The 23,452-nt window shown below is 38.6% G+C and overlaps 1 protein-coding gene across 1 annotated transcript in view; it reads right to left on the bottom strand.

The window, feature by feature from the left end:
- LOC122972905 (cadherin-18) overlaps window positions 1–23,452 on the bottom strand; it is an 88,950-nt gene that overhangs the window by 6,301 nt on the left and 59,197 nt on the right. Inside the window, exons 8-11 of the mRNA XM_044340321.1 lie at window positions 20,278–20,414; window positions 16,595–16,716; window positions 13,087–13,204; window positions 3,199–3,450 (exon numbers count right to left, since the gene is read on the bottom strand). Of these exons, the coding sequence (XP_044196256.1) occupies window positions 3,199–3,450; window positions 13,087–13,204; window positions 16,595–16,716; window positions 20,278–20,414 (629 nt within the window). The remainder of the gene's footprint in view (window positions 1–3,198; window positions 3,451–13,086; window positions 13,205–16,594; window positions 16,717–20,277; window positions 20,415–23,452) is intronic.

The following is a 23,452-nucleotide window of genomic DNA, read 5'->3' as shown; positions in this document are numbered from 1 at the left end:
AAACATTGCCATTAGTATTTGTCCTGTATTAATGCTAAAAAGTCAGTCAAGTTCATTCAACATTACACATAAATTGTAGTTAGTTGTGCATTTTAATCCAGTTCCTCATTTGATGCAATTACTATGTAATATTGTATCATTTCTTTGAAAATTCTAAATTATGTCCAACCCACAAAAATCCAAAACCATGACTTTACTAATATTTTATGTTCTGTAAGTCATGTATAAAGGCCACTACAAACTGGAGTCAGCCATGAGATAGTTTGTATCCCTTTCTGACTCACTCTACGGTTAATTACAATGGCTTATTGGAGGGCAAGGACATAAAACACGGACGTTAATCGGACAGACAGAACAATCAGACACAAACAAACCACACACTTACAAGAAAAGATGAGACAGAATTGAATGTGTGAGTCATATGCGATACAGACATTGATGTCCTGTCTGAACCTTGTAGATGCCTTTTTGGCTGGACCAACCCTACAACCCCCATTGTCTGTGACTGATTGACTGACTGAGTAGCTGAGTGATGAAGTCATACCATTGGTTGGCCGAAGGCAGCCGGAGCTAAATGTCCCAGAATGCATTTTGCACCAACCGACAGCAATGCAGTGGTGGAGATTAAGCTGTTTTTCACTGTAGAACTGTTATTGTGTTACTTTATTAAGTTTTAATATCTTCTCAGGTGGGAAAGGAACCATTAAGGCTCCCAGTATGTGGTCAGTTTATCCAAATAACGCCTATTTGAGAAGACAGGATCTGTGCGCCATCACTTACACTTATAGTTACTGTCAATTTCTGCATGTTACATGCGTATATTGTCTTTTCTAAATAAAACACTTCTGTGTTCATGGTAAATAAAATAAAAGCAATATAACAAATACATTTACAAATGCAAACTTTACACACATGAAACACTGTATTGGGGTCATTTAAACTTAGAATTAATGATTAACTTGATAGTTACTTCATTAAAACTATTTTTCCGATTGTGAGTAAGTGAAATAATATTTGAAACATTTAAAAATAGCCTAAATCTTGACTCAACCTTTCTTAAAACAGCACCATATAGTCTACATTCAAAATCTGGTGCAATGTATTTTAAGTATTTTTAATGTTTTTCTTATGTGTACAGTACCTTGAGTTACAACTACTGTATGAAAAGTACTATACAAATAAATAAACTTGAACTTACTTAAAGACAAACATCTTAATAATGTTGCAATGTTCATGTCTGATGGTAACCAGGCAACATACAAATAAAAGCCCTCTAGCATTTATTACACAGTCCAGCCATATAATAGCTTTTGACCTAGTCTTGTTTGTCACCTAATGAGCTTTTGTCTAAAAACCAGCTCGGCACTCTTTTGTTACACCCTTGAATCTGACTAACAATGTTTTTGGGTATAAGTACATGTGATGGCCAGGAAGTGTTAGAGACCATGCTGTAGCTCACATTCATCCATATTTTATAAGGTTATTATTTGGGCATAAAACATGTGACAAATGACTCAATGTGTCAGTGTTGGATAAATAACTTTGCCTAAATACAATGTGTTGTCTAATGTTATGAAAGTTTTTAGATTTAGAATCTGACTAAGCATTCAAATCCAAATGTCGATACATGACACTTCAATACTCAGACATATCTCAGTTGCTACACAAAAGGGAGGGGCATTATATGCACCAAATGTGCCCAGTGAGATTTAAACAGAGAATATTGTAGCAGAGATGGCAAATTATGTCAAACGGTGCAGACAGGTCAAATCACTGTCTGTTAAATGGACTGGAATCTGATTTATTTTGCCTGCGACCCACTGACAAAATATGATGTCCCTTTGAATGATAGATTACAAAATGTCTGTCCAGTAACTGAGCAATGTGTAAGACACATCATGCATCACAGTTCAAACTAAAAACTACGTACGTGATCAGCTCTTCTCTCTCTCTCTCTCTAGTATCTAGTATCTGCCTTGTGCTGATGATTAGTGATTCAGTGTGTGTGTCTCTCACTCAAGCGTTTGCTCCAAACAGTGGTGATGGCCTTTTGTTCGCCTCAGCCAGAGGCTCTGGCATAGAGGAGGGAGGCAGCCAGTATGAATATGCATAACCTTCACGCACTAATGTCCACAGACAATCACTGACAAGAGGAGGGGAGAGCAGCAATGGTGAAGCCGTGTTATTAGACAGTGTTTTCTAATCATGTCCGAATGCAGGTTGCTTTGCAAAGGAACATCTCAAAGCCCAAGTTGAGCTGACAGTAGATTGTTTACTTTGCTAAATTTAATGACTTCCATTTGATTTTTGACTTTGAATATGCGCCACATTCAAACATTTTTTTTTTTTTGCAAGTTTATATATAATCATTTGCTGTCACTGCAAAGACAGGTTGCCATAGTAACAAGGCACGCATACATGTTTTCCGGGTGCTGTGACAAGCTGGTAACATGGAAGTAGCCCTGTTTATTTTCACTGTATTTCTGACGGTGCTTTGTATGCATGCTGCAGAACGGATCCGTCACACATGAAATCAACAAGAGTGGTATCTACGTTGTTGGCTGTCACCGCGTTCCTCCATGCTTGTCCTCTGCTCCTCTAGTCGCAACATACGGTGTCAAACATGTGCCAAGAAGGGAGTGATGGCGGGATAGAAAGAGGACTCATTTGTATACATTTAAATGATACAAATGAATTTCAGATCGTCAACAAATGTGATTTAGGTCTAATCTGATTTTCTGATTCGAGCTGCCTGTCTAAACATGAATCCTCACTGCTCTCAGCTTCAAGTTTGCCTCTCCGACCATGGTAGGGTTATTCACAGTATTCTTTCAGTTGTATACGCCTCCTCTCTGAATCACACTGACCCTGCTATCTCCGTTCCCCTCTTCTTAGCCGTCTTTGTCCTCACCATTTCTTTTTTAAGTCACCTCTCCTCCAGCCTCCTCTCGCTGTGTCCTCCTTTTCTTCTGTCCTTCATATTCTCTTCTTTTTCTTCCAACCCTGCCCTCTCCAGCTCTTTCTACCCTCATTCTGAATTCTACCTGTGTCCTCGCATGTCTATTCATCTCTCTCTCTCCTCCTCTGCCCTTGTCAAACCCTTTCAAACCCTTCCACCCTTCCCTGCTCTTCTATGGTCCATCTCCTCTATCCAAGCTCTCCCCTGCTGCAGTTCCCACAGCGGCTGTCCCAACTTACCCAGCAGGATGACTATGCACAGCAGGATGGCAATCAGAGCCCCCGTGCTGAGACCCGCTGAGGAGAGGAATGCCTCGCCTTGGCACATCCGGATCCTGCCGTGGCGCTGGCATGGGCAAACTCGCAGGGTCAAGGTGCTGGTGCCGCTCAACGACGGCTCCCCGCTGTCCCACACCACAATGGGCAGCTCATACAGCTCCTGGGTCAGATGGTTGAAACGACGCCGTCTTGCTATGATGCTGGCTGTGCTGTCTGTAATGATAAAAGAAACGTTGAGGAAGATTAGACCCCTCGGCTAAAAAGACTAATAGATGGTTTCGTCTTTCTACTCAATTGCACCTTGCTCTTAGAGAAGCCTGCAATTATCTATTTACACAGAGAAACATTTAGATTAAGGTTAGGAATCGTCAGCTAAATAGAAAAAAAAAAAATCCAATCCACAACATTTGCCATTGGATATTTTGCATGGATGTTTTGCTTTTGAATGATCTGCTTCTCTGTATGCCAGGGCTAATTAATTTCAAAGGTGTTTGTTTACTATTTTAATGTGCTGCGAAAGAACAGTTCACCTTGGCCACTGCAGAAACACTTCTGTGAATGGAGCATGTCATGTAGATAAACAGAAGCGAAAAAGGCTGAATTTGTAGAGACGAAAAGTAAACAAGAGAGAGCTGGAGAGGAAGGTTTTATGAAAAGATTTCGCAAAGAAGGGGATTCAAATAAACACACAGATACAACACAAAAAAAAAAGTGGCTTTAAAAAAGGAGCTTATTGCGTTACTCACTTGTCCCTTTCCGATGGACTTTAACTTTTTACCTGGGGAGAGACTCAGCAGCCAGATATTTCTCCGCTTTCTGTTTAGGAGCAGCTTAGATTGTCACTACAATGAGAATAGCTGGTCTACCTTAACTGATCTGGTAAGGTTTGACTAAACCATTGCTGCTAACTTCGGGGCAAACCCTCACTTTAATTAGCAGGTAAAAAGCAGGACATGGGAACTTGGCTTGCATCTTGGATTTGTAGCATTTATTCACTGACGAATAGCCTCGACTGTACACACACCGCACTGCTATGTTCGCAGATACAATGCTAACACACACACACACGCAGAAAGAATATATTTATTCCACCCAGAAAGAAATGACCGGATTAAGCATTTACATCGTTATTTACACCACCCCTCTAAACCTGATTGGAAAATGTCTTCCAATCAAGCCGGATCAGGCCACTCTCTCCCCATTTAGGTGGTTACATGAGGCATTTTTATTCTGATTGGGCTATTATTCTGATTATTAGTGGAATTTTAGGGTCCATGTAAATGTTGCCAATGACTGTGATGGAACAAATTGCCCTAAATGACTTTTATTCAAAGCAGGCATGCTGTGTAAAACCACTGCATAGTTCACGCCAATAATCTTGATGAAGATGTTGTGAATTTTTAAAAATTAATATCAATCTCAGCTATCTGGTACATCCCTATTTATGTGTGTTTGATGTCAAGACAGGATGTTTACTGTATAACATGCCAATCAGGCTACTTGCCAATGTCCTCTATATAGCTGTAGCCTATATAGCAGCCTAGTTTACTTCAACCTAGTTTATTGTGTTTAATGGAGTCCACTGCTGAAGAACAGAAAGAACAAAATACAAATGAATCTCCTGCATGGACAGAGCTGCCATTTGGTGGTATTTATGGTCCAGCTGTCTACAAATTTAAACCAGAATTAAGTCAAGTCATTACACTGATTCCACTGTTTTGTCCATATTGTGGAGGGAATGCTGGTATTTGTGCCAGCAGAGTGCTAAAAACTTTCTTCAAAGATAAGCAAAATAACAGCAAAGCAGCTCACTACTGATTAGATGCATCTGCAACTTAAATCCATGTTTGTACATGGAAAGCTACGACATGATATATTGTACACTGAGATTTGGTTTTCTTGAAGGAGATTTTATATCGACATTTAGAGGATTTACTTGAGAATGTGTGAGGGCATTACTAGTGATGGATGGCAAAAAGATCATTTTAAGAGACCTTAAATCTCATGTGCTGATTTGAGGAACTACTTTAAGTGAATGCTCCGCATAATAGAGTGAAAGGCCCAGGTAGAAAAGAGAAGCGATAGGTCAACTTGAAGGCTGTAGCCAAAGTTCAATTCGTGTTTTGTGGTGATCAGTAAAAACAAAATCTTGAGAATCTGTCCCTGAAGTTATTTGTAGAGCTTTGTAGAACTCAATCATAGATGATGTTGCATATGCTGTGTCCAAAATCTCTCACTGTTTACTATCATAGACTATGTCTACTGCTTTCCATTGAGTAATATACTCAGTTTCTGTTATATAGGGAGCAGTGAATGAGTGAAATAGGGAGTTCTTTTGGACGCTGTATTATTTGTTGTAGTATAATGGCCAAACGTAGGATGACATATACCTAGCTACACAAAACTAGCTCTGTTCAGTTGTTTCCTATCGCAACAGTACAAATACTTCCTTTCAAAAGGCATTCATGTACATCTTACACCAACACATAAGCCAATGCATTACACACACTGAGCTGGTCTGAAGGTTAAGAATTAAAAACCTAACATGCTATGCTTACTGGTACATGTAGGCTGTGTGGGAAGGTTCTCTGAGCAGGAGAAGACCATATATGTACACCTTTAAAGGACCACTGTATGTATATAGAGAACTAACACAAGACGGACTGGATAGTGACATGACTGAAGGCAAATTATTTCTTTACATAGGTGTATTATGTCATGAAGAATCAAACAACCAACTTAGTAACATGATGATTCCTGTTCATTCAAACTAAATGGCTGTGTGGATCAGCTACTTTGATGACTAACATGGTCCTCACATGACTGATATATATTCACACGATATTTTAAGGGCCGGAAATGCTGAATCGTGCACAGGACAACCTTTTTCTTTCCACCCAGTGAAAACACCTCCGCCGTGCTGTACTATCATGCTGCTGCTTTGAGACCTTGCCTCCCACTCCAATCTCTGCTCCATCTATGAATAATTATAATGATCGACATTTGGAATGACAACACGTACTTCAAGCTTTATTAAGTCAGACTCGCAGTATCACCGAATCAGCAAGCAGATGGGTGGGGGGTTTGAGAGAGGAGAGTGTGAGGGATGCAAATAACAAGGAAGAGAGATGGGGAGTTGGAAGATGAGAGAGGAAGAGGGGGGGTGGGAGGCGAGGGGGGTGAATGGAGGAAGTGTGTTTGTGTGTGTGTGTGTGTGAGCCAAAGAGGGAGCAGAGAGGACGAACAAGAAGGCTGAGGCAGAGAGAGACCAACGAGTGTGTGTGTGTATGTGGTGTTCGCCGTCACAGTCTTTACACTGAGTCATGGCAGCGCGGGTTCTGGTATGGACCACAACAAGGAAGTGCACATCAATTATCTCATGCTAATTCCACATTAAACCACCTCTCATTGCAGGTGGGTGGAGGAGAGCTGTGTGCTAGCTGATTAACGCCACAGTGAGATGGGCCATCTGCAGCCACGCAGCATCCACATAAGAGGAGAGACAGCACGTGTTAGCACAGTTTAACCATGTTGTGACAACTGCAGTAGTTACCTGCAGTGCAGTGCAGGTGACCACCCAAGAAATGAGGGAAAAATATCACAATTCATTGAAAATTATACTGAATGTTTTGATCCATGCTATTTTACAGATCACTGGCATCCAATTTTCCTTTTTTTCTGGTGTCTGGTTTTCTATCACATTAAAAAAAAATGCACACACACATTTATGCATGTGTGTGAGGCTCTATGAAACCCTGTGGAATTCCCCTTACACTGGGTTCGTTAAGCCAAGAGTATGAATCACTAACTGGCAAATGTCCTGATTTTTTTTTTTTTTTTTTCACTTTTCCAGAAGCATGAAGCCAGTCTGTGGGAAAATTTGCCCTATAGGAGTTAATTTTGATTCCTTGGGTCACATTCAGCTCTCTCTGGCTCTCAAAGTCTATAAGAAAAAAATATATGAATGACATGACAAAATAATAAAGCCTTCTAATCTCTACCCTTGTATGTCTAAACTAAAAATCTCAGCATTTTAATGAAGGCAGGTACTGAAACAGGGTGTAAAAACATAAAAATCCCTGATTTACAGTATCAGCTGATAAACTAAAAGATGCATACCATATTTGAATTTTAAAATATTGAAGGTATTTACCATATAATATCTTTCACATAGAGCTGGCCAACTGTAAAATATGTAAGAGTGTGATACAAACCAAAAATATACCAATAATGGACACATGCGACGCAACAACATCTCGACAGACTTCACACTTGCCTACACATGCACTTAGCTGGATTCCTTGTGAACTTTGGTGGGTGTGTGTAGGTGCCGCTGATGGGATTCAGCACAAACTTTCTCTCTAGTTGCCACTTGGAGCTCAACATACAGTTCTATGGTGGCACTATTTCTGGGCAAAAAATACATTAGGTTGTATTCTGAAGTTGGGTACTTAATGTTGGGGATGGCCCAGGTTTATACTGGCTGCAAATGTCAAAAAAAAATGTATATAGGCTATTGTGTAGTTAGTGCAGGTATTGACATCCACATCCATGTTCTTTCTGGCAACAGAAGCAGCAAATATTTTTGTTCTAATCTTCTTAGGTGTATATACGTAAGGAATCAATGCTCCGTATGGTCTGTGTTGTATAAGTGAACCCACCATCATGCTCAAGATCTATTTAAAGTCCTCTGAGAAGTACATGTCTCAAGATGTAGGTTATTTGACTGTATTAGACTACTTAGACTAGAGCTGCAATGATTAGTTAATTAGTCTATTAGCTGATGGACGCAAAATTAATCACAAACTATTTTTATATCGAATAATAAAGCCATTTTTTAAGCAAAAATGCTAAAAAATTGCTGGTTGCAACAATGTGAGGATTTGAAACCTTTCTGCATCATACATGATAGTAAACTGAATATATTTAGATTTTGGGCTGTTGATGAGATAAAACAAGACATTTGAAAATGTCACCATGAGCTCAAAGCAATTATAAAGGGCATTTCTCACTAATTTCTGACATTTTATAGACAAAATGATTAATCGAGAAAATAATTGGCAGATTGAATGATGAAAATAATCATTAGTTGCTGCCCTAAATTAGACTGGTATGCCCCCTCAACCAAATAATTACAAACTGTCACACATCAAACTGAATGTCCTGTATCGATCAGGACTTGGCAAATTCATATACTTCAACACCCTTAGTATTACTGAGAGTCAGCTCTGAATATTAATGTCTCAGTGTTGTTCAAGCACTAATATCATTTTGTACAGAAATAGCCTTTCATACAGAACAACAAACAGCACATCAGGACACAAACGTAACAATCTCCTTTTAAAAGAAGCCCCTGCATTCAATAGGGATAAGTTTGAAGGCTTAGTTTAACAATACATACCCAGCAGTGAACAGGCTGCTTGGGAAAACCAATATTTTTTGCCCATTGCGTTGGCTTCAGCATGTACACAGCACCACAGTATAGTATGTGTTTTATATAAGGTTGTGTTTTGCATATTTTAGTTAATTACTGGTTGGCTTGTATCCTTGTGCAGCAACAATCAAAGGGGACTGCAGAGTACTATTATTATGTTCCTCTCTTACACAGGAACAAATTGGTTCAGTGTTCCAAAGCAGCGCTAAAGGCTGCCGATGCCTCACTGCATATATACAAGTTTCATGCAAAATGATATTGGTTCATTAAGTAAAATCAATGCAGTGTTTGTTTGTTTTTTAATTATCCAGTAATTCATTAAATTTGACTTAGGGAAACATCTGAATGTTGCTTGAATAATAGGAAAGCTCATCAAATACTCAAATGCGAGATTTTGACAATTTTCAGCTGTTTGTTGTGCAAAGTCTTGACAAAACCAGCACGAGACAGGCTGCTCTGCCCTCTTTGCACAAATCATGCAGTTTCAGCAGATAATGGGTGTTTGGGAATCTAGAAGAGTAACACCCATTGCAAGTGAAGTGTGAATGACATAAAAGCTAATTAAACGCCCCACATATCAATGGCTTGACAGCACTTCTTTCAACACAGCTGATTAACTGTAATATTATAAGGTCTTCTGTATGCACACTGGAAGAAGATGCCTTCAGAAATCAATTGATCTATTTGAGTATGTGGGTTATTTAGAGATCATAGCCCCCATTTAATTGCCTTTTTAGAAGCAAATGTCATCACAATGTGACAGATAACAAGATCAAAGAGGCATTCAATTTTCAGTCATTGTAAAGTAGACATAGTCAAGTTGAATATATTTAAAGGGCTTTTAACAGAACAGGTTTGTCACAAAGTGCTTTCCGAGAGCAGCTGAACAAAGGCATCCACCTTGTTTTTCAGCTTTAATGGTGTCTAATATGCTACAATAGTTTGACCTGCATTTATTGTAGCACATCCAGCACTTAAACTACGTCAACACATCTGAATGAATACTCAGTCTTTAAGGAGCCTTGGCTTCATCTCCTTGCAAACAAGGAGTGCAATTTCACAGGCTTGATCTCAATCAAAGACTGGATCTGTGTTCTCTTTTCTTCTAAAAATTAACACTCGATGGCTATGCTGATCTGGTTCTGTTAAACAGAGCTGGAGCTGTTACAGGTCTCCCTAGGAATAGCATCAATTGCAACAAGATAATAGCTTTTAACAAATCTGATATTGTTGCAATAAGACAGAAAATAGCTTCCAGAAGAAGACATAATGTTCAGTTAATGGGTTCTTTTTTAAAACTCCTGATTGTTAAATTACCTGAAAAGGAGGAATCGTTTGCGATATCACTACTTATTTAACTATGTAGTTATTAAACATCTCAAAACAAATCCCTTTTTTCCCCTCATACAAAGAAAGAGCACAGAGCCACAAAAATTCAAGTTTCATAAAGATCCATTGTGTGCAAACTGTAACTGAAGAGGAAAGGAGGTCATGAGAGAGTTAGTAGTGTGAGTGATTGAGAGGGATTTTCGTCAGTTTCGCAATGACAGAAGGAGGTATTAGGCCCCTGGCATAGGGCAGCTACCAACTGTTGGTCTGCTACAACAGAAATGAGAGAAGCTGCTTTGAGTGTGAAGAGCTTACTTTAATTATCAGACACTGGAGTCAACAGTATGGTGCATTGTGCCTCTCTCTTACCCGGATATTGTGAACACAGCAAATAACTTCTAATCCACAGTGGCAGTAGACCACTATACAACTCAGACACCTCTTTTGAGCACAAGTGCAAAAGCAGGCTCCGAGTGACTGGAGCAGCTTGAATTCAGGGTGCAGCAGCTTAACTTTAAGAGGACGGCTGGTGTTTTTTATACTTTGGATGAACTAGACAGAATTCAGAGGGCAAAGTAAGTGATGTGAATCATTCTATAGGTGGACAAGGAATTCTAACAGAAGGTGTGTGGGCGTGTGTGTGTCTAATAGTTGGAAGCTAAGTAAGTAGTTGTTCAAACTAGAACCACTTGTCGAAAAGCTGGTTTAAATGTGCCCTTGATCAAGGTATTGAACTGCGTCAGTGGAGCTTCTCCATGGTCAACAGAACAAGATGGAGGCTTTGATGGGCAGCTGCCTCTCTATCCTCTTGTCAACTAACAGTCCAGGTTTTTACTCTGAAGCAGAACATGCTCTTAAAAAGATTTCTTGGTTAAAGAAAAGGAATAAAAGGGATGAAAAATGTCTACCTTGTGCAGCATGTCTTACATAAAATTCCCTTCTTTCTTTCACATTCTCTCTGACAAATGATTAAAGAAGAAATAATTTTCTATTCCCATGCCATAACACACAATAGGCTCATCCCACATGGGATTATATTACAGCTAGTTTGAGAAAAACAAGAGCCTGTGGGATGGTATGCAGCTGGAGCTAAAACCCAAATTGAAAGGCACCATTACTCAAACAGCATGAACCCAAAAACGGCTATCAATCCTTCAAGAAAGAATGGTTTCCTTCCTGAATGCTTTGGGAATATTTTGCTACAGATGGCTGTGTTGAAATAAATCTCAAAACTTTTGAGAGAATCATTTTGCAAGAGTGGGAAAGTTTTTTTTCAAATGGCGAGTATTTGGATCAGAAAACTCGTATTTCAAGAGTTTAATTTTCACTGTGCTTCTCAAAGAAGACACAGTCCCCTTGGGTGCACCTGCCCACCAGGCACTTACTGAGGCCTGGCTCCAAGAGGGTGCCCTGGTTTCCCTGATCAAATTAGTCCTTTCAAAAGACACTGATGCAGAGAGTGCTTTGAATTAATTTTATTGAGGTCCCTCATCTGAGACCAGTTTGCCCTGAAAGACCCCACCAGGAGGTATTGCCCCCCATCCCCAAAAATCTGCCAGGATCACACTCGAATTTTTTTGGTCAATATATTACTGAACAGTTACCCTGGCAAATTTTCCCTACCCATTTACCTCAGCATACATAACAGTATTAGAGGCTGTGAAGGTCATCAATATGATAACTTGTCAACTATGTCATATTATCTAGCAGACATCTTATTATACATAAAGCAGAGCAATGGGCGACATTGGCAAAGAGTGACTGCATCCCTGTGGCCAACTTGCTGTTGTTGTTTAACAAGTGATTTATCAGTATTTGCTTCTGTTAGCTTCCCTTCATGTCCACAGTGTGTTTCCCTAACACAGCATATGGCAAATCAGCAAGAGATGTTTTGCAGACAGTAGTGGAGGTGTAATATCTCCATGTATTCCACAGTCATACCCCGGACTGTAAAGTGAAAATGAGAAGAAATATATTTAACAAGTGTCACAACACATTCACACCCATAACTAAATGCCAAAATACCAATCAGTAAATAGTTGGGATAAAAATGGTATCATTGTAGATCCTTTTGGAATTAGAGCCTCTGCTGCAGATAGTAATAGATATTCCCAATGAGAAATTATTAATGATCAAGCATGGTAAACAAATATATATATTCTGTCCTCTCCTCTAGCAATGACAATCAAACTTCCAGCTGTGTTTGGCTATGTGTACCTTTTTTTTTTTTAAAGCAAACTGCTGCCCAGTAAAACATAAATTTCATGCATATACTATTTATTTTGTCATAAGTTGATGAATTGTGTCTTTGGACAAGTGCTACAGTCAATCCTTGCCTTGTTGAAATCATTTGCCCTTCAGGAGTGGGAGTGGATATGAGGTGAGGGATGTCTCTGAGTGCCACTTACATGAATGCAGCAAAACTTGCCTCTGCACCTCAATGTAGTTGAAGTAGGAAAGGGAAGGCTAGTGGTGGGAAGCAACTGGACCAAGGGCTAAACAGACTTATCTCCTATTATCGCATCGATTTTTTTTTTTTTTTTTTTTTTTAAATCTCTCTTGCACTCTGTTTTTCTGCCTCTCTCTGGCTCAGAGATTCATCTGGAGTGCTGTGAACTCCTCTTCTCAGTGGGCAACTGTGAGATCTTCTGGCTGAGAGCTTTTAAAAGCCCTGTGATTGCCGACCAACCTAGGGCTAGGTATTCACCTGAGACTGAGATGGTTTCCATGGTAACACCCACTGTTGGCTCTGTGCCGGCACAAAATAATGCGCGCAGGAGGGGAAAGTGAGAGCACCTGAGCGGGTAATCCATTTGACAACACTATGTGCAAACATGCTGAACCACTATGACTATGATGTTTCATGAAGACCTGATTCTGAGTAGATCCCAGTGGCATTTTGGTCTCCAGATGACAACGATACCTAGTTGACAGAGCACATATTTTTATTGCACCTCCAAGCTAAAAGGAAATCGGTACAGCTTATTGGATCTCAGAATGTGAGCATTGTGGATGGAGTCCTGCCCTGAGGGCTGAGCGCAAAACTCATAAGAAATGCAAACAAACATATTGATCACTTTAATTACCTTCATTGTCCTTCAGGGTGAAGTTGGGATTTACTGGTAGCTGGCTTGGCAAAGCAAAGGAAAACCGCTGTCCATTGGCAAAGTCATCCTTATCCACTGCTGTGACAGTCTGGATCACCTGTTGTTCAGAAGAAGATACATTACTTTCCAAAGACAACACCTGCAACTTTGTAATTAGCTGATGCACCATTTTGAATCACATATCACTCTAATTGAATGCAAGACAAAATGTAGATTCAGTTTCTGATGCATGTCTAATGGTTTGTTGACCATAATTGGTCAGTGCCAGAGTTCCTCTGACCTACAGCCAACTGGCCTTGTAACATTTTCCCCACTACCTGTGTATCCTGCCTGAATGAGAGTGACTGTTTGCAACACTTGGATTTGAGAGCATTTGGTTTGTGCCGGGAGGAAGTTGGCATCTAACAATGACAGGAGTGCTCTCAGGGCAGCCTCACTGCTACTTTTGTCAGCTTGTTACCCTTAATTGGTAAAAGACACAGTAAGAGCTTGGAGACAGCCGGCCTTGAGAGAAAAACGACCTGATAGCCCCTGTCACCACGGGGGAGTTCTTATATTCAGTGTGATATTTGGGGTGTTGTGTGCTTCTGGTGTATTTGGACACACCTTTGTTCTTAACTGTGCAGTATAAGGATGTATTTTGTGAGTGCTTGAGTGTACTTATGTGGAGGTCATAGCCACGGGAATGTATTCTGAACAGGAGGTGCTGAAAAAAAAAAAGGCGGGGGAGCGCAACTTAACTGGTACGTGTTGACTATACAGAGTGCTTGAACGCTGTCAGTGGTGCTGAATACCATGGCAACAGTAAGCAATGTGTCACAGCAGCCGTATACAGCTGTCTGTGTTGCTTGTTGGTGTAACAGGGTTATTCAGATTAATTTTGCTTATCAGAAATAATTAATTATCAATTTATTAATTAGTTATGTAATTTTTACCAGTACGTGGACGTGTAAAGTACTTGGTGTACCGACAAGTTAGAACATTGTGCACAGTGGCCACAGCAAAAAAAATCTACATAAATGCTTGATAGCTATCGTTCGTATGCACCATCTTGTTGGTCATGGCCGGTATGGTAACTACCTTATCGCAGCCAAACATTGACTTGTAGAGCTTCTTGTGTTTGAATGACTCATGGATTACCACAGCTATGTGTGGGCACGGCTCCTGTCAATGCGCTCCCGATAATCAAACTAAAAGGAGGGTACGTTGGTCGTTTCAGAGGTGCTTGGAATGCGTTTTTGTGCCATTTTGATAGGTGGTCAGCTAGCTACATCAATGACGATAAGGTCAATAGCTTGTAACTATTCACTTGGCCTTACTAGCATAGCCTACGTCAGTAAGGTCATGTGACTAGCATGAAACAAATTGTTGCTGTCATTAATGGCTTACTGTTACAATCAGTGTTTCCAATGATTTTTCATTAATTTAATTTAATTTTATTTTATTTTTGGGTAAATATATTTTTGGGTGCTGCAGCCCGAACAGAGCTGAGTGAAGTGGAGCCTGCAGAGGAAGTACCAGGACTGTCAGGGTGAAACAGTCCGTGGAGGAGCTGCTATATTCAGCTGCACAGATACCTCTGCTGACACGATGTACCACTCTGTTTGAAAAAATTCTTCTTCTTCTTCTTCTTCTTCTTCTTCTTCTTCTTCTTCTTCTTCTTCTTCTTCTTCTTCCTCTTCTTTTTGGTTTATAATGGTGGTTGGCAACCAGTGTATTAGGTGCATTACCACCACCTTCTGCTTTGGAGTGTGGACCAAAGATTAAATCTTAGCCATTAATCCTGTCAGTCTAATAAACTCAAAGGAAACTCTACTGCTCGACTCACTTGGCAGGTTCATTAAAGTTTTAATGCTGAACTCCTGAACTCCAGTCTTCTTGAGTTCTTCCTTCATATATCGTCTTTCTTGATCATATTTAGTACAATCTATGATTGCATGCATAATAGTCTCCTCAGCCATGTGGGGGAAAAAAAAAAGTGCATATATTGATATCGGCAATCGGCCAAAATGAGGTGGAAAATATTGCCATATGGGATACTGGCAAAAAATCCAATATCATGTATCCCTAAAGCATTCATAGATAGATATAACTTTATCAAATTAAAGCACTTTGATTTGGTTGACTTCAAATCATGTACAAAGCAAAAATCCATTAATAGTATCCAAAAGTTGTTTCAAAAGAGAGAAAGTCATCACGATTTGAGTGAAATTTGTACATTCAAGAAACAATTAGTAAGGACTAATGCAAAATATGCATTAATTTATGGAACAGCTGTTGTGAGGAAATTAAAACCTATGAAAACATTTAATAAGTTTAAATGAAGGTTTAAAAATAACATTATGGATATTGGATGGAGGATCGGAGAGGGGAACTGACATAGTAAGACAGGACGATGTGTACTGTTGGCTGTTTTTGATTTGTGCTGTTTTGTTTGTTTTTATTCTGCTTGTTTTTATTGTGTTTTTTTTAAAAATTTGATTAATTTGATCGAGTTGTGTATGGTGAACACTGGGGCGGAAAGTAGGAATATTCATATTTAATATTAAGTTTACTGATATAAAAAAGGGGGGTAGGAATTGTGTTCCCTTCTTCTGACTTCTTTTCAGACATGAAATATTTATTTATGTTGTTTATTGAGAGTTTGCTGTATATGTTCGCTGTTTATTTTACTGGTTATTGTTTTGTTTTCTTACTTATAAAAATTTTTAACATGTTCGAAATAAAATCTAATCCAATCTAATGTAATCTAACCTAATTGCCATTGTAGGCTATAAGAATTCAAATGCAAACACGTTTTAAAATGTGAATGAGCAGTTCTATTCTTTGACATGTGTTGTCATGTCATGCTGAATGGTGGTGTGCAACTATCCCATTTAACACATTATAATGTTTCCCACTTAACCCCTCTGGGCCAATAACTCTGAGGCTATAATGCAACTTTAATTCAAATTTAATGCAAACCTTAATTCAAACTTTTCTAACACAAGCTTGAAACTATTAAAAAATGTATTTAGTTGTGTCTTCCCAGTCTTTACTCCATCATCCTTCTGCGAAACCACCCTTTCAGTCATTTCCATACTGCTGATTGCTCTATATCGCAAAAACCTTCTTAATTTGAATGAATCAAAGACTACTGAGAGCAAATTGGAATGAGCTTCGATTTAGAGCTGTCATGGTTTGCTGCTGAAATACTTATTTTGAATATGGGATGATTAAGCAGCTCTCTCAAATGTCTTTACAGTCTCTCCCAGTGAGCAACCCAAACTGCTGAGGGAAACAATAGTTCAGTGCAAAAGAAAAAAGAATGGGATGCAGAGATTGACTGAGGTTAATGCACAGCTCTCAACACTTTCCTTCTGCGGTGTTTGTGGTGTAGAAAGATTGGAACGTGTGAGGTGAGACAGCTGGGAAAAGAGGAGAAAAATAGAAATAGATACACAGATAGGTGTAAAAGGATTTTTCTAGGTGAATCCTAGATGCTCACCTGTCCCGGCCTTGAGCTCTCACATACAATGACCTCCTCGTCTGTCGCTATTTCTGGCGGATTGTCGTTCATGTCCAAGACCTGGACGGTAACAGGAACGTGACTGAGAAGGCTGGGGTTGTCTGTGCCAGAGAAAGAACAAGTGACAAAGAAGATGAAAGTCAAATGTAAGCCTTAATAACTAAGTAGAGCGTCTACACTGTAATTTTAAACTAGGACACTCTGTGCTCTTCTTGTTAGACTGCTTATGGTTTTTGTCTTAGGCTTCGGTACTATAAAAGTACTGAAGGATGCAATGTTGCAGAGGGCAATTTTGTGTATTAAAGCACATCTGATCATCTTTGTGCAGTGTTTTCTTGTCCTAGCTGGGGTGCTTGGTTGTGATGTATAATTTGCCCTTTGTACTGCAGGAGCAACTCATCTACCACATAAAATATATGCCTTTCCTCATCTGATGTTAATACCAAGCAGCAGTCTAAATGGCAACAAAATAGCCACCTACACCCTTGTAATATAAGAAAATATGTGTTTCTTTCTGGTGAAAAAATATGAACAAAAAGATTACAGATTTATTTCAGTATAATGGTATGTGGTGGATACCTACTCTATATCCAGTGAACATTATAATGCCATGACTGAAGAAATGTCAGGCTGTAGTGCCCCGAAGGTGAAATGGAACAGTAGTATTTTGCTCTTAGTACTTGTGAGGCCTGTCTGAAGCAACAATACACAACAATGCTGTTCACATTTATACAAAGGCATAGATTACTGTTTACTAGGAAAGGGGTTGGGCTGGTCTTCTTAAACATATCACCTAAAAATCACTGGGGTAGCAAAAGTTCTCTTGATTTTTTTCCTGGTTCCTTAATTATTATTGTTAACCCTCAACCCACAAGGCACCTCAGGCACCAACAGTAGAAGAAAAAATGTTTTACTAGGAAGCATCCAGGCGTGAGTGTGTAGCAGGACTGTGCTAAAAAATAGCATGCATGGTAAGCTAAACTTTCTCTGAATAGAAATGAAGTCACGCAGGTGTGGCAGTCTTTGCATTAAACGAATGTTTCTAGAATTTTATTTAATTCATCTCGTAGAAACGTTTCCATTCTTGGCGTCTTTTCACCAACGACAACAGAAGGTTCAACATTGCACCACAGAGGGGAGATGACATTTCTTTGTGCTTTTTAGATGTGAAGCACCTCACTGATCCAGAAAATAACACTCATTGACTATGGATAGCCTATATACCACCGGTGGCCATTAGAAGGTGGGGTAAAGTTGTTGCAGGGTAGCTTGCAGTAAACTGCATGCTGCTTTGTGTCTATGAAACCATGTGTCCTTGCTCATTCAAAGTGCTAAAAATTTATCATTTTGCCTTTTTGACTGTGTCTTGACATGTAATTGTATCCTTGAATACTAAGGAGAGGTGAAAAGATAAAAAAAAACATTAGCATGCAGCACTTCTGTTGGTCGGCAAGAGATTTGCCTAATTGTGATTACAAATTACCCAAGTTACCTGATAGCAATTCTTGAAGTTAGCGGGGCCTGCATTGATTTAATTAATTTTCAGTGTAAGAAAGGACATTGAAACAATTGGGACTAATTTGATTTGGTAGTTAATTATAAGAAAAATACACCCTAACCTATTTGAATACATTCTAATCAATATGCAAATGATCTTCGTCATCCTTGTTTTCTCCAGACTTTAATTGTTAATTTCACTATTAAGTCACCTGGTATTGGACTATGTTTAAATACTGTTAGTGATTGTGATCTAACTGTTAATAAAGCTATTAAAACATCATACTGCTCTGAATACTCAATATATAGCAATGTAAACAATGCAATGTAATGCACCCTCCCTGTGGTTGAGTATTGACATGGGTTGAAACCGTGTTAATGATTACCTGGAGGTGCTTTTGTCTTACTGACCTTATTACTACTATTTATATGAAATGAGCATTTAATACTTCTGTTATATATATATATATATATATATATATATATATATATATATGCCTCATTTCCTTCCTGTCGGTATTTGCCTGAGGAGGACCAGTTGGTTGGAAATGTTGCAAACAAAGAAAACTGAACTCTGTTTCAGTGTGTGGGTACTCCTTGTGTCTTGTTTAATGATTAATTACCATTAATACTTGCAAATGCAAAACAGATGCTTTTTTACTGTTGAAACCTTTATTTTAACATTTGATGTGGGATATTTTCACAACATAAACTAAATAAACAGGACTTTACTTTCTCAATTAAACAAAATACTGCTTTGACCAAATAATTGAGCCTTATTGGTTTTTAGTAAAATTTAAAGTAAATATAAGCAGAATATACACATCTAGGTTGTCAGGAAGGAGCTGTACGCACCATCTGTTTACTGTATCTCCTTGATACATATTTGCATGATCAGTTTTACAAGAGAGAAATGGTCAAAGAAGAAGCAGCAGCGGTGAAATTATTAGATTAAGAGCTGCAGGAAACAGGCAGTTATTGTGGCTTGAGTGACCGCTTACAGCCCTTGCTTTTGGTGGACTCAATGCAAGTCAGAGTCAGGCAACACTAAATGTGTATCCATTAACATATATCCTTCTTCAGTATCTTTGTGCAAGACATTGGAGTAAATATCTTAATAGAATCTGTTCAGTGCCTAAAATGCGGTGCAGATTTTATTCTGTAGGTAAAGGGAGAGTGTGTACTACAGATTCATACAGTCATTCCTCTTTATGGAACCTTCCTTTTGTTGATATTGATTTTGACGCCGACTTTACACTCTGTAATTTTGAACCTGGACTGCTCTCTGACTATATGATCCCTTCAGGGTGTCTTGTTATCTTGTATGAGGAAAAAAATACATCTGGGTAGAGCTATAGCATGTATCTTTGTTTTTTTTCTGCTCTTAAAATCATGCTGTTGAGGCACAGAACTGAGCCATAATTTGAATGCAGTTCCTATAATGATTTATAATGTCTGCCATTAGCTTGAGGCTAAACAGGATAAGTATGGAAAGAAAGAGCAATCTCTTTTAACTGCTTCTTTCATGCAACTGTATAATAGTAAATCACATTTTTACTACAGTTTTCAAAGGTGTCAAACATGGGAGATATACATATACCATGGTTATTTCATTATCTATGTCAGCAGGTGGAGAAAATAGCATGTAGTGTGTACAGTGCATATACTGTGTGTATATATTAACATATATATAGTTAGTATATATATGTATGCACCTCCCTGTCTGCCTATTTACCAATAGTAACCAATTACAAAGACATAAAATCCACTTTTTGTGGCAATATGAAAGCGAAATATTGTAAGACAAAGCAACTCTAAGTCTGCTAAAAGCATAGGTGTGCAGCTACTTATATAAAATTGCTATTTCATTTTGGGCCTCAGACAGAACCAGAACATCTTCAAGTTTCCAGACTTTCCTGAGCTACAATAATTAAATTTGATTCCGTTTGTTCAGTCTTTTAGAGACTTCCTAGAAGTAGGAACCATGTCAACATGGCAAGATATTCAGATCAAAAACAAACAAACAAAAAAACCCCACTGTTGGCTTTACCTACATCTGCTCATTCATTAATACTCACATGAGAGCAAACAAACGCAGCAGGTGCATTACATGTGCTTGCCCACTTGTAAACATTTGGTTTATGGAAAGCAACCTGGGTACCTACCAACCTCCGAGGCCATCACAGTAATGTTGTGCCAAGGCATGTCTTCTCTGTCCAGAGGCTGCATCGTCTTGATAACTCCACTGCTCTCATCGATTCTGAAGTACCGTACTTCCTCCTCTTTGCTGTCCAAGGAATACCTGTTAGGAAAGGAAATCCATAATCTTGTGTAGCCACTCCAAGTGCATTTCTCAGAAAACATAGTGATAAATAAAATAACTGATGAGGTATCACAGTTTATGAAGATGGCAGCGGATAACCTGCAGGCTATAGAGCACAGTTAGATGTTGGTGCCCAGTAGGTGTATGTTTCTTGATTTCCAAAAGATGTAAATTCCATGTAAACACTGAACTAAATATGGTTGAAAAGTGAAAATGGTTTAGGTGTGTAGGTTTTACATACCCATTGTTTTAACTATATTGAAATGATTATATTTTAGCTTATATTTAATACCTGCTTCATGCTGAAATATAGCATTGCAATGATATTGGAACCATGGTTATATGTAACATTTACTACCACATTCGATGCAGTTTATGTCTAAATATCTTTTGACCTCCAAATCATGACAGATACATCACAGATGTATTATGAATAATTGGATACTGGACTCAACTGTGTCGTCTTTTGATTCTACAAATAGTTGCCTTTGCCAGCACAAATTTGTTTTGCTCACTATACTTTGTATTCATGCTGTGCAGCAGACTTTACACTGAGACTATATCACACATATAAAAATATCTTTTCTGGGCTCTGGGAAAGTTTTGCAACACATCCTCATATTCAAATGACCACATAGGTCAATTGTACCTGCACTCCAGAACGACCTATAGGAGTATTTTTAGAACGATCCATATAGGAGGTGTAATATGCCGCTTTCCAAAACCATTACAATTCCCTGTTAAAGGTTTGGATAGGTTTGGGCACTTTGTTAGGGTTAGGAAAAGATCATGGATTGGGTTAGAATTATCCTTACAGTTATGCAACCTTCATCGTCATGGCAACAGTAAACACTATGACAATCGTTACGGTTCTTAGAATAATGTTCCAACTCGCCGTTGGAAACATGATATTTGTGTTTGGAAGCAGGAGGTGTCTTCTGCAGCTGAGTCCACTTTTTGCCATCTATCTATTGTCACCTTATATTGACGTCACCTGAACTGCCTCACTTCCCTGGGTCATAATTACCATGGTTGCTAGATGGCGTAAACGTAATTATAGGTTGTTTTTACCAGCTTAATTTTATACCTATACTGTAATTTCTCTTGTGAGGTTGGACCGACGTTTTGTGAATACCTAATCTTTGTGTTGTAAAAGTTCTTAATACCAAGAGTAATTTTGTAATTTTGACCATGAAGGGTCCTGTCAGCTTTTTGGGCTGCACAGGATTTTTTTTTTTTTTTTTGCCAATGTGAAAGTTTGCTGCTAGAAAAAAATTGGTAGCAAGGCTGACTTGCTGCTCCATATTAAGCTCTTTTAATACATCCAAGATCATAAATTTGATTCCTACTTTGGCCAGCATATCTTGTGAAAGGGCCCTTCAGCATGGATATGGAGCCCTCTCCTGTTCCATACTGAACAACTGTCAGGAAAATACATAAAATGTAGAATTTGAGCAGCCAAAAATGGGGAAAATATCATAGAAGCCAACCTCATTCAAATAGTATCAAGTTAAATGCCTTATAAGACTACAAAAGCACATGTTTTGTGCCCTGGCTTTAATTCAATAGTTCCATTGAGGCTTTAGAAAATGCACATTGATTTACTTTTGTTCATTGTACATTTAAAAACAAAATGTATGAAAACCAGAAAAACAAAAACTTGAGGCAATGATAACAGATTCAGTCAACCAAAATCATGCAGCCAAATGAATGAAGTGCAGAAACAGCAGAAGCCAAAGGGGATGTTCTTATGCTTCTGTGATTTTCAAAGTCTAGTACCACCTCTAACGCACATGAATAGAACAATCCCTACTGCTTTTAAAAGGACTTAAGGTCTTAACAGAATGTTCTGAAAATACATATTTCTAAGTCAAGAGCAATTATCTTCAATATTTAATAATAACAAAAGGCGATGTTCTGCTGGCAATGTTTACACTGTTGTAATGGCTTTCTAGCAATGCTGTTATCAAACTGGAAGCAAAGCAGTCTGCGGAATACAAAGCAGAAATGGGCTCAGCTGCTACTCTCATGAGTTGAAGCACAAAATGAGCGTTGACTATGTATTCCCTAATTTATCTCTTAATGACCTATTTACACCTTTAATCCAGCATTCATTCTCCTGAGTATTATAGCCTAAGTCGACAGTTTTCAATTGACATGAGGGATGGAAATGGTATAGGGATATTAATGCCAGGATTGCATTTATTTTAAATAATTAACTCTTTTTATTTATTTTCTTTTTAGCTTGGATTGCTTACAACTGTACCGAGCACCCTCACTAGAAATGTTGTCATGATTTATTAAATGCTCAGGCTCATACAAGCATGACGGCTTTTCAGCTGTAAAAAAAAAAAAAAAAAAAAGTTTAGTGCTAAGCGTTCACTTTGTCACGAAGAAAAGCACATTATTTTATGGCTTGTAGGAAAAAATCCATTGAAAAACACTTCAGCACTGTTAATTACGGCTAGTGGAGATAAATCTTGAGCACTGTGTATAAATAGTCTCCAGTTTATTTCTCTTACTCCTGCAGATAACTAGCCAAAAGTACAAGCTGTTACAGCATGCATAATGATTATTTTCCACAACACCTTAATAGTAAAAGAAAAAAAACCCAACCCTTTGGTAAACAGCAGGTTTTAGTATCAGATCATCTGAAACAAATGATGAGAACTACATATATACCTAGATATCTCCATATCTAATGATCCCCTTCTCTGGCATTTTAAGAAATGTAGGAAATTATATGGAATCAAAGTGAAATACAATAGATAAGGGCAGATTGAGAACACTGGGTACACCGCACAAAGACCTTGGAGTGCACTACCCATCAGCAAAACTGCAGGTCTATAGCCATGCCACAGTACTAGCCATGTGAGGCAGTAATGCTTATTACACAAGAGAAAACAACATTTTTGAGACAGCTTTGCTATTCTGACACCATTATTACAACTGAGACTAAAACAAGTTCAAAAGTTCAAAGTTCAAAAATTAAAATTACTGCAGCTGCTTACAACTAA

Source organism: Thunnus albacares, chromosome 21 (genome assembly GCF_914725855.1).
Source record: "Thunnus albacares chromosome 21, fThuAlb1.1, whole genome shotgun sequence".
NCBI lineage: Eukaryota > Metazoa > Chordata > Actinopteri > Scombriformes > Scombridae > Thunnus > Thunnus albacares.
Note: the sequence above shows the minus strand (reverse complement) of the source record. Positions and strands in the feature narration are given on the sequence as shown.